The sequence below is a fragment of the Setaria viridis genome, chromosome 6, assembly GCF_005286985.2.
Source record: "Setaria viridis chromosome 6, Setaria_viridis_v4.0, whole genome shotgun sequence".
NCBI classification, from domain to species: domain Eukaryota; kingdom Viridiplantae; phylum Streptophyta; class Magnoliopsida; order Poales; family Poaceae; genus Setaria; species Setaria viridis.
In genome coordinates, this window is record NC_048268.2 from 33,301,443 (window position 1) to 33,317,808 (window position 16,366).

The 16,366-nt window shown below is 45.9% G+C and overlaps 5 protein-coding genes across 6 annotated transcripts; 1 reads left to right on the forward strand and 4 right to left on the reverse strand.

Moving 5' to 3' along the window:
- Nucleotides 1-12: 12 nt before the first annotated feature.
- LOC117860665 (transcription termination factor MTERF6, chloroplastic/mitochondrial) lies at nucleotides 13-1,704 on the reverse strand. 2 transcript variants are annotated; one of them, XM_034744040.2, is made up of 2 exons: nucleotides 1,548-1,704; nucleotides 13-1,197 (listed from the first exon to the last, which is right to left on the reverse strand). In XM_034744040.2, the coding sequence occupies exon 2, from the start codon at nucleotides 1,183-1,185 to the stop codon at nucleotides 187-189; it is 999 nt and encodes a 332-aa protein (XP_034599931.1). In that variant the 5' UTR covers nucleotides 1,186-1,197; nucleotides 1,548-1,704; the 3' UTR covers nucleotides 13-186. The 2 variants fall into 2 exon arrangements, with proteins under 2 accessions (XP_034599931.1, XP_034599930.1); XM_034744039.2 differs by having other exon boundaries at nucleotides 13-1,215; nucleotides 1,548-1,702.
- A 362-nt stretch (nucleotides 1,705-2,066) lies between these two features.
- On the reverse strand, nucleotides 2,067-4,328 carry LOC117860985 (tetraketide alpha-pyrone reductase 1). The gene is made up of 5 exons (XM_034744431.2): nucleotides 4,011-4,328; nucleotides 3,703-3,869; nucleotides 3,050-3,244; nucleotides 2,789-2,951; nucleotides 2,067-2,570 (listed from the first exon to the last, which is right to left on the reverse strand). Exons 1-5 carry the CDS (start codon nucleotides 4,129-4,131, stop codon nucleotides 2,206-2,208), a joined length of 1,011 nt encoding a protein of 336 aa, XP_034600322.1. The 5' UTR covers nucleotides 4,132-4,328; the 3' UTR covers nucleotides 2,067-2,205.
- Nucleotides 4,329-4,472: 144 nt separating this feature from the next.
- Nucleotides 4,473-8,587, reverse strand: LOC117860983 (uncharacterized). Its single transcript, XM_034744429.2, has 3 exons — nucleotides 7,027-8,587; nucleotides 5,581-6,267; nucleotides 4,473-5,460 (listed from the first exon to the last, which is right to left on the reverse strand). Exons 1-3 carry the CDS (start codon nucleotides 8,113-8,115, stop codon nucleotides 4,873-4,875), a joined length of 2,364 nt encoding a protein of 787 aa, XP_034600320.1. The 5' UTR covers nucleotides 8,116-8,587; the 3' UTR covers nucleotides 4,473-4,872.
- Nucleotides 8,588-8,739: 152 nt separating this feature from the next.
- LOC117860984 (chaperone protein dnaJ 10) lies at nucleotides 8,740-13,145 on the reverse strand. Its single transcript, XM_034744430.2, has 10 exons — nucleotides 12,823-13,145; nucleotides 12,668-12,727; nucleotides 11,679-11,761; nucleotides 11,073-11,232; nucleotides 10,799-10,928; nucleotides 10,021-10,179; nucleotides 9,710-9,888; nucleotides 9,517-9,597; nucleotides 9,296-9,433; nucleotides 8,740-9,166 (listed from the first exon to the last, which is right to left on the reverse strand). Exons 1-10 carry the CDS (start codon nucleotides 12,907-12,909, stop codon nucleotides 9,065-9,067), a joined length of 1,179 nt encoding a protein of 392 aa, XP_034600321.1. The 5' UTR covers nucleotides 12,910-13,145; the 3' UTR covers nucleotides 8,740-9,064.
- A 1,034-nt stretch (nucleotides 13,146-14,179) lies between these two features.
- Nucleotides 14,180-16,177, forward strand: LOC140223052 (chitinase-like protein 1). Its single transcript, XM_072294411.1, has 3 exons — nucleotides 14,180-14,718; nucleotides 15,341-15,497; nucleotides 15,593-16,177. Exons 1-3 carry the CDS (start codon nucleotides 14,367-14,369, stop codon nucleotides 15,996-15,998), a joined length of 915 nt encoding a protein of 304 aa, XP_072150512.1. The 5' UTR covers nucleotides 14,180-14,366; the 3' UTR covers nucleotides 15,999-16,177.
- The last annotated feature ends 189 nt before the right edge of the window (nucleotides 16,178-16,366 follow it).

A 16,366-nucleotide genomic window follows, 5' to 3' on the forward strand; every position in this document is an offset into this window, starting at 1 on the left:
TATTTAATGACAGAAGGGAAAGCCCACATGGCATGCACTTTCTTGCTCTCAAATAAAATAGATATTCTCAAGATCAACTAATCAAGATACTACTTCTGATATTCAAGAACAATACAACCTGAAGGTACAAACGAAAACATTCACTTGAAAAATAAAACATACTACCTGGGAACTAGAGACGAGTACCTAAACTGCTGCAACCAAACCAAATTTCATGGCAAACTTCTTCTGATTACAGTCTAGCATCTCACTGAGGCTGCAACTTGAGTTCTTCTGCTTGAGCACCTTGTGACGGTACTCCAGGCTCCTCTTGAGGCCATGGCGAAAGAACTGGGGGTAATCTACCACCTCACCCATGTCCCGCCCCATTTCTTCGACCAGGAACTTTATCCTTGGCTCCAAGCAATGCTTGACGCTCTTGATGAGAACAGGAGGGTATCCAGCCACCAATGCCATAACCTGACCCTTGTTGAAACTGCAGCTCCGCAAGAACGCTAAATTGGGCCGCAGAATCTTATCCACATCTCGTGACAATATATCAGGGAAGCTCATGATCACCCTTTTGAGATCTGACCCCTGTAACCCGACCTCCGACTTGAGGAATTCGGCAGTGGGACGCAGCCGTTTATCGACACTGTACCCCATGATGTACGGCTCCTTGGTAAGGATCTTGCCGATCATGCCTTCCTTGTCCATGCCCAGGTCCACAAGGAAGTTGACCATCTGCGAGAACTTGGCCTCAATGCTGTAGCTGATGAGGCGCGGGTTGACCATGAGCAGCTTGGCGAGCTGCTTCTCGGAGACGCCGAGCGTCTGGAAGAAGGCGAGGAGCGGGCAGAGCTTCTCCTCTACGCTGTGGAACAGTATCTGCGGGAACTTGGCGATGGCCTGCGCCACCTCCCCGGGCTTGGCCTGCAGCGTGGCGAGGCACTGCACCGTGGGCACAAGCTTGCCATCCACGGGCAGGGTGAGCACCTTGGGGCACTTGGCCACCACGTGCCGCAGCCTCCGCCGCTCGATCTTGACGCTGGTGAGGAGGTAGTCCCAGACGCCCGAGGCCTCGCCGGCGTCGAGGCTGTGCAGGTTCTTGCACCTCCTTGCCATGCGCGCGACGGTCTCCTCGTCGAACCCGTTCTCCCTCAACCACTGCGTCAGGCTCTTGCCATTGCTGACGCCGCTGGCCATTGGGATCCTTCCCTGTCCAACAACGAAATCCTGTGACAGAATTAGCATGCTAGAGAGGAGCGCGTCAAATCGTCGAACACTGAGCGTGCATGAGTGGCGGCCACCGCCACCAGAAACAGAGGGGATGTGCGTCGGACTCGCAACCGCATGCCTCCAATTCACTACATAATCTTTAATATCGTCTGAACTACTAATTTTTTTATACTCTCTGAACTACTAATTTGGTCACTGCAACGCACCACTCACCACCCAACATTTCCAAAGAAAAAAAGAAAGAAAAAAATCGAAGACGATGATAAAACTTCGCGTCTAGAATCAAAATTGAGCAGCAGCACACAAGTTTGGAGGAAGATAGAATCCACCTCGTTCCCGGCACCGGAGAAGGAGAGGCTGCGGGCGCGTGATCGAGTAGGAAGGAGAGAGGGAGGGGAAGAGGATAAGAGAAGATGACGGTGCTTATCTGTCTGTCTCTGACTGTATCAAAACTGGGAGAGAGCTGCAGCGATCTGAAAGGCCCAAAAATAGATAGGCCGGCACGACTAAATTCAGCCCAGAAGCACATAGCCCGGCACCACTAAATTCAGTAGGCCCATGGCTCAAATGCAGTGGGAAGGAGGAAGATAATGCTGAGGAGTGAGAAGGACCCATGGCTGAAATGAACTAGTCGTTTTCTTTTTTTGCCCCCTTTTTAGTGTGTTGTGTAGGTTCTTGGATTTAAAGGCTTTGTACTGTTCCAGGAAGTTTAATGTAATCCCTACCCCTTTCGCCAAAGAAAATTGCATTCCTGACCAACATTGTACGTTGCACCGTGTCATTGGTGATTTTTGAAAAAAGAAACACACAAAGAAAACAAAGTTATCAGCCACTAAAAATGTAAGATGGAACACATCTCAACTGACTATTCTCTTCATACGGCTATGTGATCTCTTCTGCTGTCACTGACAGTCCAAATACCTGTTATTGTATAGAAACTACAAATATATGCGACTATGTAACAACGCATGTCTTCCACGCCAGAATTCAAAGGAGAGAGCTCGTGCTCGCGTTCTCCGTCGGGAGATGGCCGTGTCCGACGAGCGACTCCACGGCGTCGTCGAACATCTCCTCGACGCCCTTGTACCCCCGCATCCCCAGCGCGCGGGCCTTGGAGGTGTCGTAGTCGTATGACTGCTCGCCGTAGATGTTGGGCAGGCTCTTGGGGATCGGGTACGACGGGAACCGCCGCGCGAGCAGGGCGGCGAGGTCGCCGCAGTCCAGCACCGCCGCGTTGCAGATGTACCTTCCCTGCGCGCCGGCGGCCTCGTAGGCCAGGATGTGGCAGCTCGCCACGTCGTCGATGTGGACGTAGCCCATCCGCCCGTACACCGTGAACTTCCCCGTCTCCCCTGCAACGACATGGTTTCACTGGCATTCAGAAACTAGAACGTGTGTCACTGGCATTCAGCAACTAGAACGTGTGTGCAGAGAATATGGTTCTTTCCAGAGCAGGAAAGCTGCACAGCATGTATCCATGGCGACGTCTAGAGTGTGATGGACCAGCAATTAGGCTTACGAGACCTGATGAACAGTTAACAGTGCGGTCAGATATGATTCGATCACGCACCTTGGAATAAGCCGAGGACATCTGAAGCAGTGGGGCCAAGCTCAGGGGACAGACTAGGTCCGATAACAAAGGTGGGAAGAACAGTCACAAGGTCGATCGTATGCTCCTTGGCGAACCCCCAGGCCGCCTTCTCGGCTAGGATCTTCGCGACAGCGTACCATATCTAAGGATCACATCGGAGAGACAACAAACACTCCGATGAATTAGGATTGCACTGGCATAAGATCAGAGTCAATTAGGATTGGATTGTCCCAAGCTCACCTGGAGACTCTCGCAGTACTCGATGGAGCTCCATGATGTTTCATCCAGTAACACGTTAGGGGGTAGGTCAGCTTCGTCCTTGATCCTCACAGTAGACGATGAAGATGTGAGGACGACCCTTTTGAGCAAGGGATTCTTTTTGCATGACCGTAACACGTTCAGAGTGCCATTTATTGCTGAATTAAGCATTTGCTCCTGCAAAGTAGTACCATCATATTTATTGTTTAAAAGACTTATATAAGGCTAATGGAAAGTAGATTTTCCATCGATCACCGTTCCTATCCATTGGATGTAGATCCAACGATAGAAATCAACCCCCCCCCCCCCCCCCCCCCCCCCTCTGTTATCCTTCTCTTCCCGTCTTTAGTCTTCCTCGGTTCCTCCTGATAGCTAAAGCTCCTTCCTAGGCCTGCAGGTAGGCCCCAACCCCAAACCCCCCAAACCCTAACCACAAAGCTCCATTGCCAATTCAATTTCTAGTACACTTTTGGGTGATTGATAGATAAGCAAGAAATCAGTCGATTGGAGAGGAGTAAATCTCTTCATTTTTATCCCTCTCCAATTGCTTTGAAATCTGGATTACAATAATCAAACGAGTTTTGGGCCGATCCCTAGCTATAACCATGGAAAATCAGAGCGAGTGTTTAGCATACCTTGGAATCAGATTTAGTGAGGATTGGCGATGCGGTGTGGAAGACACCCTCACAAGCCATCACGGCATCATCAAAGCTCCCCTCTTCCAAGAGGTCAGCTCTCACAAGCTCCAGCCTTTCCCTTGCACCTTCCAAATCCCAGAGGTGTCCTACTTTCTTGTGATTCCCTATCAAGTCACCAAACAAGTGACCGCGCTTTCAGTATAGTAACGGTTCATTTGACAAGAACGATAATACCAATGGGCGTAAATTAGTACCAAAGATTAATGTTATATTCATTCAGATCATCAGAATAAGATGATGCAAACCTGGGTCTCTGACTGTTCCCAGAACATGGTATCCAGACTCGAGAAGCCGCTTGACGAGCCAGGAAGCAATGAAGCCAGATGCTCCGGTGACGCACACCTTTCCCTTGGCCGTGTTCGCCATTCTCTCTGACTGCAGGTGCTACAGGCATTTGATCCAAGGTCTTTATATGCTCTCATAAGTCAGTATGGCTAGGGTGCCATCCCTTTTTGGTGACTCCGATGGGTAGGTAGAGAGTTGGCTTGGTCATGTGCTGATTCCACAACGGCCTAGGAGGTTCACAGCTTCTGCATTCCAATGGATCAAACTACTTCCATCCTGTACAAGATCACAGCTTAGAAAGGCATGAATTACCAACCTAGATGCATTAGATGAACCATCTTCCTACTGAGATGCTGCCTTATTTAAAAACGCTCGCTCAGGTCTTATTTCATCAGTATGAATCAAATGTTGGCAACAGGATGTGGTGATGCAAAAGAAAAACTATTCCTGGACATCTTATTCTGATTACATCCCTTTTCTCAAAAAAAATTATGATTACATTGTGATTGATACATGTTACTGTAATTCAATGGAAACAGGCACAAGAAAGAATTACAGTTTAATGTACACAAAAAATGCGTAGGGAAACAAAATTCCTAAAGATTTTGCAAAATGGATGTTGTACACTTGATCTCCCCTACGGCCCCTACTCTGATTCAGGGTATTCCAAATGGTGGAGTTAAAGAGGGGCATTGAGGAAGACAGACTGGGAGAGGGAGAGAGTTTGCTCCACTGATGTCTCCTCCAATATGTGCAGGTGCTGGCAGAAACTTGTATGCCGCATATTGGACTGCCTGGTACTATGCAAGTCTGGTGTCCAATTCACTTCTGGGGTGATAAGCCAAATGAAGAAGCAATTTCTACCAAGTGCTGCCCTGTTGAATTTGTTATGAATGCTATAGGCACAACAGGCTGAAACATGAATTCATCATCCTCTAGTTGGAGGTCATAGCATGTTTTGAGCTCCAATGCTTTAGATTCTGCAGCTTCAGCTTCTTTGTGCAGTATCTCAACTTCTTCATTATCATCCGTTTCAGTTGCAGCAGTCAATTCTGCTCTAGCAGCAGCAGAATCTAACCGGAGTCTTTTGTAACTTGTCATAGCAGATTCCTTTTCCTTTTGTAGAATAAGCCCTTCGCATTCCTGTATCTTGTCAGTAGTTGCTACAATATCCTTTTCTATTATCTCCAGATCAGTAGCAGCTTTCTCCAACATAGTGTGCAGTTCATCCTTTTCAGAATTAAGAGCTTTTGCCTCTGCAGCTATCCTTCCTGCTTCCTTAAAGTTTCTTGCAGCAGCCGCAACTTTCTTTTCAGCCTCCAGTTCAGGGCCCCTTTTGTCAATGAAACTCAATTTCTGCTTAAATGAATCCATCTCTTGCTGTATGCTTGTTCTCCTTGAAGATATCTCCTGCAAGCCATCACATTTAGTAAAATATTTAGAATAGCTTACATCCAAAACAAAACATGAAGCTCAGTATTTTTGTCAGTAAAAGAATATTAAAAAAAAATAAAAGAAGAGCTGATGTACCTGAAGACTAGTTCTCGCATCTGTAATTTTTTGCCTAAGCATTTGAATGTCTTGCAAAATTTCCTCCTCCATTTTTAGCAACCCAATTCTATCCTCTCTTGACTTCAAAATCGATGATGCAAGCTTTCTTCTTATTTCAACTGATTGCTGGCAAGTTTTAGCTTCAGAGGAACAAGCACCAATAATTTCTCTCAACTCTGAATCTTTCTGTTCTGTTAAAGAGATAAACTTATCAATTTCATTCTTTTTCAACACAAGTGCTTCAGTCTCTAAATCCACTTTACTTTGGGTTTCCTTCAGGGAATTGAGCTTCAAGTCAATATCAGACTGAGAGCCATGGAATCTGGAGACCACGCCACTGATTCTTTCTTGAACTTCATGGATCCGGGCATTGTTTTCAGCTATCTCCGCTTCTTTCAACCTCACCAACTCTAGAAGCCCAGCTAACTCCTCAGCGAGGATTTCTCCATTCTTGCTAAGCATATCTTTCTCTATTTTGTCTTCTTCGACCAAATGCTCTATTGAGCCCTCCAATCCTGAACGTGCTTCTAAAACCAACTGTGTTTCAACCTCCATCTCTAACTTCTTTGTTTCTAGTAACTCCATTGATGTTTGCCACTCTTCTATTTCTTTCAAGGATATTTCTTCTGCTTGCTTGCTCTCTGAATCAGCATGGTCAGTGGCATCCTAAGAAAGGTAGAGTTTTAAGTATTAATAATCAAATAAAGTGCAGAAACCAGATGCAGTTACCCATTTGCAATTATAGCATAAACAGCAATTGCTTGTTGTTTGTTTACACCAAATCATTGTGTGTTGCATCTAATTTTAACAGTAGTTTTATTAAGTTGGCTACTGGATGATTGCAGTAAATTTCATAACTGGAAGAAAAGATCAAGTGGGCAAAGCTATGTGATGCAGCACAATAATCTAATTCAGAAACTTATACAACAACCAGTCCCATGTAAAATATTACCCTTTTTCAATCATATAGTATTGGTCACTTCTATAATCCAGAGCAAAAAAATTGGAAATATCGTCTTGTTTGAAACTTTCAGTAGTATTTACACAACAAATATAGCGGATGACTATTCCTTGGAGCGTCATGGCGTCACAATAATAACCAAATAGAAAAGAAAAAGAACTGTTTGGACCATTCAAGCTTGTGACATATCTTACAGTGACTACACATAATATGGTAGGACATTAAAGAATTTACACGTTCGATATTATCTGAAAAGTTAGTCCCTTGTTAGATCATGCCTCTAAATGTTAATTTCAAATAAAGATTACTTCTATATTATGCTGCCTGGTAAAAACCACAAACATGGTATATGTTTAGCGAGAACTCATATTTGAGAGTCAAGATTCGGATGCCTAGTTGTTTCTAACTTTAATTTCAAGCCACAGTTCTATATGAAGTTCAACAATACTACAAAGCTAATTTACCTTTGCAAATTGCTTCAGGAGGGCAGCAGCTTCCTCCTCCACTGCAATGCGTGACTCAAGCACACCCTGCAGCTCTGAATCCACCGAATCATAGTCGAGCTCCGCATTACGCAGTGCTGTCAACAGCCGATCTTTCTCCTTCTCAAGCGCGGCAAGGGAGTCGCTGATCCTCTCTGCCCGCTCGAAGTCCTCGGCTTCGCAGGCCTCCTCCAGCTCCCTTTCCAGATCCTTGTGCCTGGATGCCACTGAAGTCACCTCCTCTGCTACCTTCCTCCGCCGTCCTGCCAGCTGCCTCCTCCTGGCAACCACAGCAGCAGCCCTCTGCTGGATGGAGTCGAGCTTGCTGGAGATTTGGGATCTGAGAAGAGCCAACCTCTCCTCGATCCCCACTGCTGCAACTCCAGCCACTTCATCCTCTTTCTGATCATCTTCCTCCTTCGCCTCCTCGTCTGGACGCGGAGGATTGGCATCCGGAACCACCACCACCTCTGCGTCTACCTCATCGCCGTTAACATAGACATCAGCTTGCCGATCAGGGTACTGGTCTGGGGTAGGTGGAGCGGCAGGATGCGGTGAAGCATCCAAGAAGGCAATGCTTCTAGCGGAGACCGTAGCAGCGGTGGAGGCACGAACTGTGGCAGGAGGCGAAGGCGGCGCGGGCTGGGGCGAGCGGCCGTACCCGATGCGCACGGCCCTCTTCTTCTTCCGGAGCGACGAGGAGGACGGCTGCCGTGAGAGCGCGGCAGCGGGGGCGGGCGGCGACGGTGCAGGTGCGGGGGCGGGCGTCGCGTGACCCCGATCCTCGCCCTGCGGGAGCGGCGGCTGCTGCTCCAGCGAGAGCGGCTCCTGCGGGGCGAGGAGGGTGAGATCGGAGAAAAGGTCCTCATCGAGCGGCGGCGGCGCGGAGGAGGAGGCTGCCGCGCCAGCGTCGGCGTCGGGGAGCGGCGCGGGCGGCTCGGGATCGGGGACGGGGGCCGCCTCCTCGGCGGCAGCGGCGGGCTCGGGCGCGAAGAGGACCATGCCCTCGAAGAGCGAGCTGCCGTCGTCGCCGCCGCCCCACGCGTCGGCGCCGCCGTCCTGGGACGCCATCTCCGCCGCCGCGCTCCTGAACCGACCGGTGGCTTAGTTTGACGGATCGGGGACGACGAGGGTGGAGTGGACTCAGCAACGAGCAATGGATGGATGGGCGCCGCCGCTGCTGCGTCGATGATGATTATTAGATCATGGAGTAATTCGGGTGGTAATCGCGTGGCCTCCGACTCGACTCCGAGGCTGTCTGTCAGCTTTGTCGCGTGCCACGAAACTGGATCGGATTGGGGGGAAAGATGAACTGCTTGTCCTCTGCAAGAGTTTGGGTACGACGACGATGCCTTGCGTGGAATTGTGGAAACAGCAAACCAACCTGACTTCAGAAGTCGGAAGCATTTCCAGAATTACCACTCCACTTCCCAGTTTTACATAAATTTTGCAAAAAGTTTCAAATTCTGGCAGCAAACGAAGAACTTTGTTGCGTTCCAAGTGGAACATGAATCAGAAAAGTTCCAGAAGCAACCCTCACTTTCCAGTTCCCAACAAAGCCCTAATCACAATCGCCTCCCTAAGCAATGGATCTTATAACTTTCAAGAACTTTACCATAAGATTAGAGCAGAACTACCATGTCCACGTTTTGAGATGGAGATTGTGCACAGCAAAGTCTCACTGATCATGACTACTTGAAGCAAAACAATCACCAGGACTACATTTTCCATGGATGCAAGGTAACAACTGTATATGCTAAAATGGAACGAACCGACAACAGAATAAACACCATAACATGTACACTGATGCTGACCTACTACGGCTGCAACAACGGCAGCACAACACACCTGTACACAGCACTAGCATCAGTCTACGCAGACAACCGAAATAATGGGGGCGGAGGACGCCTGACGACTCCTCTGTTTCCTCTACTACATAAATGGTGCACCATGCAAATGATCTAGTATTACAGGCAAAATGTTACACGGAAACGATGGTACAGGCAGACTTAATTTGGAATCATGGCCTTGGATCCCTCTGCGCTCCGGGTGGAGCTGTAGGCATTGGAAAGTTGAACGAGCAATAGGTTCCATTGACCTGGGGCGCCTCCACGTATGGGCTCTAGCAAACAGAAGAAACCAAATCAGTGGCTTCCATGAAGAGGAGTCAGACAGAAAGCTTTTCCAAGATATCAATCACTTGATAATGTACAAGGGCGAAACCATCATGTTTACAGTAAGGAGCAGTTACCGGGATATGAGGCTGATTAGGAGTGAACTGTGGCTCCCTATTTGGTGATGAATCAGGGGAGCTGCCATCATCCTCGTCCATGTTGTCTATGTTCCTTACTTGTGATGCTTCCCCCTCGCTAGGGTTCAGCTTAACCCGCTATGTGGAGCAAGAATAAAACTCAGATACTGGAAGTGTCAACAGCTTTATAGATGCATAAATGAAATTTAAGTGAGCAATACCTGGAAAATTTTTCCTAAAGTTTTTAAGCCTTTAGCACGAAGGCGCAATTCCTCCTTCCTGGCACTACTGTCTTGAAGCACCTGGTAATGATACTTGATAGTGTTAGAAATCCACAGCTACACTAGCTGTGTTAAAGTACTGAAGAATGCAAAGCACATAGCGTGCATGAAAGGTGCAGTTGCTGGGACAGACCATTTGGCAGACACGGGATAGGGTGGCTTCTATGTCAGCAACGTTAAGCTTCCACAATGAATCAACCATGACTTTCTTGTGGTTCTCCATGTACATTTCGAGTTCTTCCTCTGTGTACAGGCCCTCAGCACTCATATACTTCCTTAAGTCCTCTTGCAGCTGCATAAGAGCTATTGCACCTGCCAAATGATGAGACAACAATATTCATGAAAAACATAACACATCAACATAGATGATGCCAAAAGATGCATTATATGCTTTTAAGTTTTCAAGACAAAATTCTGAATAAACAATGATTATCTATATTTTACCTGTGGCAGCTGTTACTTGAGATTTAATAAAATGCCCTTTGTCTCTAAACCATTCAGCTACAAATGGAACCCCCAAAAATATCGCCTTCTTTCCTAGTTCTTTTGCAGCTTGCCTTGAATATACATACCCAATAGTGTTCAACATAACAACTCCATATGCTGCCATATAAGCAAAACAGACCAAAAGACGGGGAAAAAATCAGTTACACAATACAACCGCTAACCTGGAAAGAACAGATGAAGGGAATAGCCTGAAGTGAAAAAAAAACATTGAGTGGATAACTGATAACACTAAAGAACAGGTTTGGCAAAAATATTTCCCATAGCACTATGACTTATCATACACTTCAGGAACGAGGGAGAATTGCATACATATCTGCCAGCTTCAATCTTTTGTGCATCTTTTACTTCAGACAAGAGATTGGTTTCAACTTTCAAACTTTACTTTCAGTTAGTGGTTATGAGGGCATTAAGAAAGTTGAATGTGCTTCTTGTGCTTGTATTTTCTGCAGCATTTAGGCAAAAACTCAATAAGAAGCTGCTGTAAAAGAAATCATATATCCAATTATGTTTCATCTAAAGTGAATGGTTTTGAGAGTGATGTCAAATGCAGTAACACTTGTCCAGATATTCAACTATCCAGTGAACCATATAATAAATAAAAGGGGCAAAAACAGTTCATTTAATACCATACACCAACTAAGATCACAGGGAGCTTGAGATTAAAAGGAAAAAATATCTAGAGTTGAGGGAAAGACGGACTAGTAATAGCAAATACCTGCATTGCTAAGTTTGGACACCTCAGCTTCAGCAAGCTGGATGAATTCCTCCTTATTTCCTTGAACATAAATGTGTAGCCGGTTTTTCAGGATCTCTGCAAGTTTTTCTTCCCGTTCCTTTTGAACAGTCTGCAGTTGTAGTATTGCATTCAGTAGGACATTGTTGAGGAAAGAGTATGAAATTAAAAAAAAAGGATGGAATGGCGGCCAACAACCATAGCAATATTAAGTGTTTAAGTTATTATATAAAACAATCATGCTAAAGGAGCATACCTGCATTCTCTCTTGCAGCTTTCTAGGATCAATATGATCATCTTCACCAAAATTATCAAGTGAAGCCATTGATGCCATGGCCAGTTGACCAATGTAATCCTCAAAAAGCTCACTACCAAATAGCATTGCAAAAATCGCTGCTGGATCAATTATTCCTTCCCTGTTGAATGTTGAAACCATGCAAGTGAGGATTTTGTTCTCAAATAAGATTCTTTGCAGTGTGAGGTGAAACCAACAGTTATCCCAACAAAGTCCCATCTTTGGTGGAAGAAAAATATTTGCTCTAAAAGGGTTCCAAATAAATACTCATGATGCCTTGGCATGAGCCAATGAATCTACAAGCTTAACCCCCTCCCCTTTTGGTACAGGTTCTGCTTGCTACTCATAAGCTGCAGCAGAATCATGCCATTTGATTGCACCTCAAGGTTGATTTCACCCTCATTTTTTTTTCCAGAGAGCAGAAGTGGTGCCAAAGGGGCCTTGGGCTAGTTTGGAATGACAACAACTAGTTCAATTCCCATAAGAATAGGAAACTTTTCCATGGTCCAACAAGTCCTAGTTTCTACCACAAGCAGCAGCATGTAATTTATTTGTGATCGGACATACGTTGAGATGCCGGATTTCCCATGCAAGTCATAAGCTTGGCGTTGTGTGGGGTCACTGAGCACTTGGTATGCTTCTCCTAGTGCCTGTTATGAAAATTTCATGAGTACAAAATAGTATACAACTAAAACTGTGGGAAGAGCATCATATCCATCCTCATGAAGTCATGCCACATTATGGTATCAAATCTTATTTTAAAACTGAGCATGAGGAATCCTACAAGACACAGCCATCGTTCCTGCTCACAGTCACAGACACCACAACCTGGTTGTTGATATGGTTAACCTTAATCTGAATGCTTAAGTTAAATGGCCTAGCTCAGCATAATCATACTAGCAAAGAGCACTCAGCCTACATTCAGAATATATCTCTGGATGCATGAGTTTGTTGCGGAATTGAGAAATTCACAAGTCTCACGTGTTAGAGCAATCTTATTCTAAAAATGAGACAAGTGTAAGCCTCAAAGCAACCTTACTTTTAGAAATGACATGATGATGCACGATCCACTCTTAAAGCAGCAGCCAAGTATTTTTGGCTACAAAGAACATAACGAGCTTAATGTGCATTACAAAATGATATGCAGCACCTGAAGACTCAGGTTTGTCATAAGTTTCAGTATAAAACATAAATAGTGGGGAAACCATCATATATGTCTGATGTAAATTTTATCTGCTCGTCCAAATTGTTGTTTATGAACTAGATTCCTATTAATCATACTTTATGTAATAGATTGTTTTGACTATCCTGTCAACAATATTATGGTATCCTTGAAATGAACAGTCATTCAACAGCAAAGTACTATGCCTAGCCACCTGGCAGTTGGCACTTGGCACTGCCTAAACTCTGTGCATTTCAGGATCAAGCAATAAACCCCTAATCTGATTGAATCGAGGATTCTACAGTAAAGGCGCAGGCAGAATTGCTCGCAGCAGCATCTGTTGGCTGAGAAAAGTATAGATACAGCGTACTGAGAATGGCGAAAACACTTATACCTGGAAATTCGCCGCAGCATCCGGATCGTTCGGGTTCTTATCCGGGTGGACCTGCCTCGCCTGCACAACCAACAGCAGAAGCAGCGGCAGGAATCAGATCAAAAGCCCGCAGCAGAGCAAGCGGGAGCGGGGAGGGCGAGGAGCCGGCCGCTTACCTTGATGTAGTACGCCTTCTTGATCTCGGACTCGGTGGCGGACGGGTCGACGCCCAGCACGTCGTAGTAGTCCGTGTCCTTCACCATTTTTGGCTCCCCCTACTCAAGCTCCGATCTCTTCCTCCGCTCGCCCCCGAATCGGGCTCCAGGTGGCGGGCGGATCCGTCCGCGTATCTGGCAGGTGGAGAGGTGACGGGGTGCGCCGGCCGGTGGGAGGCGGCGGCGGCGGTGGGGCGCCGGGGTCGGGGGAGAAGGCGGCTTTGGGGTTCCGGCCACGCACAAAGCGCGTCGACTAGACTTTTCTAATTTTTTTGGGTGGAGGATTTAGCGATTACCACGCCCACAAGCCGTTGGCGAAGACGCCAAGTTGGAACGGGACCCACTCCTGGACTGTAGTCCAACGACGAAATCTTACATCTTCCGCCATTGCCCATTTGCATTTCTGCGAAATAATTCAAGTTACAGCTCAAAAGATGCTATAATTCAAACAAACAGCTCAAAAGCAATTAAACAGTTGCAAGCTATATTAATGTTATTATGCTCTTAGCATGAAATATTATTATCCTTATATAAAAACCAGCAGGCCAGATGCAAGATATTTTTTGGATGTTTAAAAGGTTTCTATATGTGAAAAAGGATTTAGTTCCTATTTGGACTCCTTGCCAGGGATATAGTTCATATATGAAAACTTAATAGGCTTTTAGTGATATAGTTGCCTCGAGAAATTCTGCATATAGAATTATGATATCTTATTCTTTTTTGTTGGTTTCTATAAGCTGGCTATGCATTGATCATATATGTTAATCTACACAATAAAATATTTAGCAGATTTCACCGTTCCATTGTGATGTAATTCAAAGAAGCGGAACCATTAGTATATTGGACAAATCTTAAGCTTGTCTACGAAAGAGGCCGGATGCATTATTCTACAAAAGATAATCATAGGAAAAAAATGAACAAAAATACTTGTTGTCGACGTACTCGTCCATCTCAAGATCTCCCTTGATTTCTCATCCGATGGAGTATGCGACTGAAAGAAAGTAAAGACTGGAATTTTATGTATTTTTGCTTGAAAGGATTCAACACGATATGCCAATCTTCTAGCGACAGAGCAATCTAGTAGCTCTTAAATGATCACTACCTTATCTTTTTAGTGGGAAAATAATTAGTTTATACATTCTATCCATTTTAAAATATATAGCTTTTATAAATGTCATATATTTAATATTGGAGGAAATGTGGTATCTAAAAATAATCATATAGCTCAAGCAGTTATGAAATGTGATTTCGATCGAAAAACAAAAACTAAGAATTGACGATAATACCCCAGAGCGGGAACAGCAACTGCTCACCGCCTCCCTCCGCGTCGACGGCCACCAACATTCCCAGCACCCTTCCTTTTCCTCCGCCACCGAATCATCGACACCTCCTCCGTCTCTTTCTCGCTCCCCGATCCGGCAATCCCCAAATCCCCCATCTCCATCGGCGCCTCGCTTCGCCACAGCAACCAGTGAGTTGCTTCGTTGGGAAGGTAGAAGGGCCCGATGGCCCGATGTGCGGCATTGCTGCTGCTTCTGCTTGCCGCATCGGCGGCGGCGGCGGCGGGGAGGAAGGAGAAGGCCGGCGAGAAGGTGTGCGACAAGGGGTGGGAGTGCAGCGGCAGCCGGTTCTGCTGCAACGAGGCCATCAGCGACTACTTCAAGGCGTACCAGTTCGAGGAGCTCTTCGCCCACCGCAACGATGCCCAGGCCCACGCCGCCGACTTCTGGGACTACCAGGCCTTCATCACCGCCGCCGCCCTCTTCGAGCCTCGCGGGTTCGGCACCACCGGGGGCAAGGAGATGGGCATGAGGGAGGTCGCCGCCTTCCTCGGCCATGTCGGCGCCAAGACCTCCTGTAAGCTTATCTCCTCCTCTCATCTCCGTACTCCGATTGACCGATGGAGCGATCCCATGCGGTGCGATCGAGTGCTAGACTACAGCTGATTTGGTGTTTCACCTGAATACTTGATCACTTTTTTTTTCTTTGCGAGGCGTCCTCACTAGTCGAATTCACTACGTCTTGTAGGCTTAGAGGTAGATCTACATCTAGATTTAATTTCAGGACTGTCGGGATGTAGAGAAAGGTGATTTTCCTGATATCTAATTGAGGGTCAGAATGTATTTGGGATTTGACTGGAGAATTTCAGAGAATATTGGTAGCAAATAGCAGTAGGCTCCATGAACGCAGGAAAATGGGATCACGATCTGGTTTTATTTTTCAATTTTATTTAATTACCGATGCAATGAGATGTGGATCAGAACAGTAAGGTTTCATCCAAAATTCCTAATAATTTGGTATCTGTATTATTCTGGGGATAACAATACTGCCATAGACTTTGTTTTTTTCCAGGAGCAAATTAGCTAAGGTTGGGGTTATATATTGTAATTCTGTTTGACTAATTGGAAATATTCTGTACCTTAATCTGAATTTTTGCCAAGTAGCATCTGATAAGTACTGAAACGGTGTTTTCTATCAGGTGGATATCGTGAAGCGCCTGGTGGTGAAACGGCTTGGGGGCTTTGCTACAATCACGAATTGAGCCCCAGTCAGAGCTACTGTGACGATAGCAACGAATTATACCCTTGTGTTGAAGGAGTTGAGTACTATGGCAGAGGCGCCATTCCTATTTACTGGTCAGGCTGATATGTTCCTTATTTATTGCTGTTGATTAGGAGCTGAGTAGGCTAAGCGATTGATGACTTTGAATCTGCTTGTTGATGTTCACCAGGAACCAGAACTATGGTATCGTTGGCAAGGGTATCAAGCAGGATCTGTTGAATCACCCAGAGCTATTGGAACAGAATGCCACCCTAGCATTTGAAGCAGCTATTTGGAGGTGGATGACTCCAATGAAGCGGAAGCAGCCATCTGCCCATGATGTGTTTGTTGGTAACTGGAAACCCACCAAGAACGACACATTGTCCAAGCGGTATCCTGGCTTTGGTGCTACCATGAACGTCCTGTATGGCGACGCCATCTGTGGTCAAGGGTCCACTGATAAGATGAACTTCATTATATCCCATTACCAACATTATCTTGACTTGATGGGAGTTGGCCGTGAGCACTCTGGAGATAACTTGGATTGTGATGACCAGGTGGCTTTCAATCCATCATCAGAGAATGCCGACTTCTAAGGCCCCCTTTGGAACAAAGGAAAACCATAGGAGTTTTGAAGGATTCTAATCCTGTAGGAAAATTACCTATGTACCCCTTTGGAATAAAGGGTTGCACCTTATGAAATTCCTTAGGATTCCTATGCGATGCATGAATCAATAGAAATTTTGGAGGAAAACTAACATGACGTTGGATCTCATGGACTTTCCTTGTGTCTATCTCTCTTTGAATTCGTGCATTTTCCCTGTGGTGCATCTAAATGCTAGATTGGAATGTTCCTGCATTTTGAATTCCTATAGGATTGCAAGTTCCATGCAACACCAATCCTGTACTCTTTCCTGTTTCTACGTTCGAGGATCTTTCGTTCCAAAGAGGCCCTAAGAAAACC

Excerpts from the sequence above, each read along its gene's own strand:
- LOC117860985 (XM_034744431.2), bottom strand. The coding sequence starts at position 4,131 with ATGGCGAACACGGCCAAGGGAAAGGTGTGCGTCACCGGAGCATCTGGC. Across the intron at positions 3,245-3,702 it reads TCACTAAATCTGATTCCAAG|GAGCAAATGCTTAATTCAGC; the intron begins GTATGCTAAACA and ends ACTACTTTGCAG. Across the intron at positions 2,571-2,788 it reads TGTCCTCGGCTTATTCCAAG|GGGAGACGGGGAAGTTCACG; the intron begins GTGCGTGATCGA and ends ATGTCGTTGCAG.
- LOC117860983 (XM_034744429.2), bottom strand. The coding sequence starts at position 8,115 with ATGGCGTCCCAGGACGGCGGCGCCGACGCGTGGGGCGGCGGCGACGAC. Across the intron at positions 6,268-7,026 it reads TCCTGAAGCAATTTGCAAAG|GATGCCACTGACCATGCTGA; the intron begins GTAAATTAGCTT and ends TACCTTTCTTAG. Across the intron at positions 5,461-5,580 it reads ATGCGAGAACTAGTCTTCAG|GAGATATCTTCAAGGAGAAC; the intron begins GTACATCAGCTC and ends GATGGCTTGCAG.
- LOC140223052 (XM_072294411.1), top strand. The coding sequence starts at position 14,367 with ATGGCCCGATGTGCGGCATTGCTGCTGCTTCTGCTTGCCGCATCGGCG. Across the intron at positions 14,719-15,340 it reads TGTCGGCGCCAAGACCTCCT|GTGGATATCGTGAAGCGCCT; the intron begins GTAAGCTTATCT and ends GTTTTCTATCAG. Across the intron at positions 15,498-15,592 it reads GGCGCCATTCCTATTTACTG|GAACCAGAACTATGGTATCG; the intron begins GTCAGGCTGATA and ends GATGTTCACCAG.
- LOC117860984 (XM_034744430.2), bottom strand. The coding sequence starts at position 12,909 with ATGGTGAAGGACACGGACTACTACGACGTGCTGGGCGTCGACCCGTCC. Across the intron at positions 11,762-12,667 it reads ATGCTGCGGCGAATTTCCAG|GCACTAGGAGAAGCATACCA; the intron begins GTATAAGTGTTT and ends TTTTCATAACAG. Across the intron at positions 10,180-10,798 it reads GTCCAAACTTAGCAATGCAG|CATATGGAGTTGTTATGTTG; the intron begins GTATTTGCTATT and ends CTTATATGGCAG.
- LOC117860665 (XM_034744040.2), bottom strand. The coding sequence starts at position 1,185 with ATGGCCAGCGGCGTCAGCAATGGCAAGAGCCTGACGCAGTGGTTGAGG.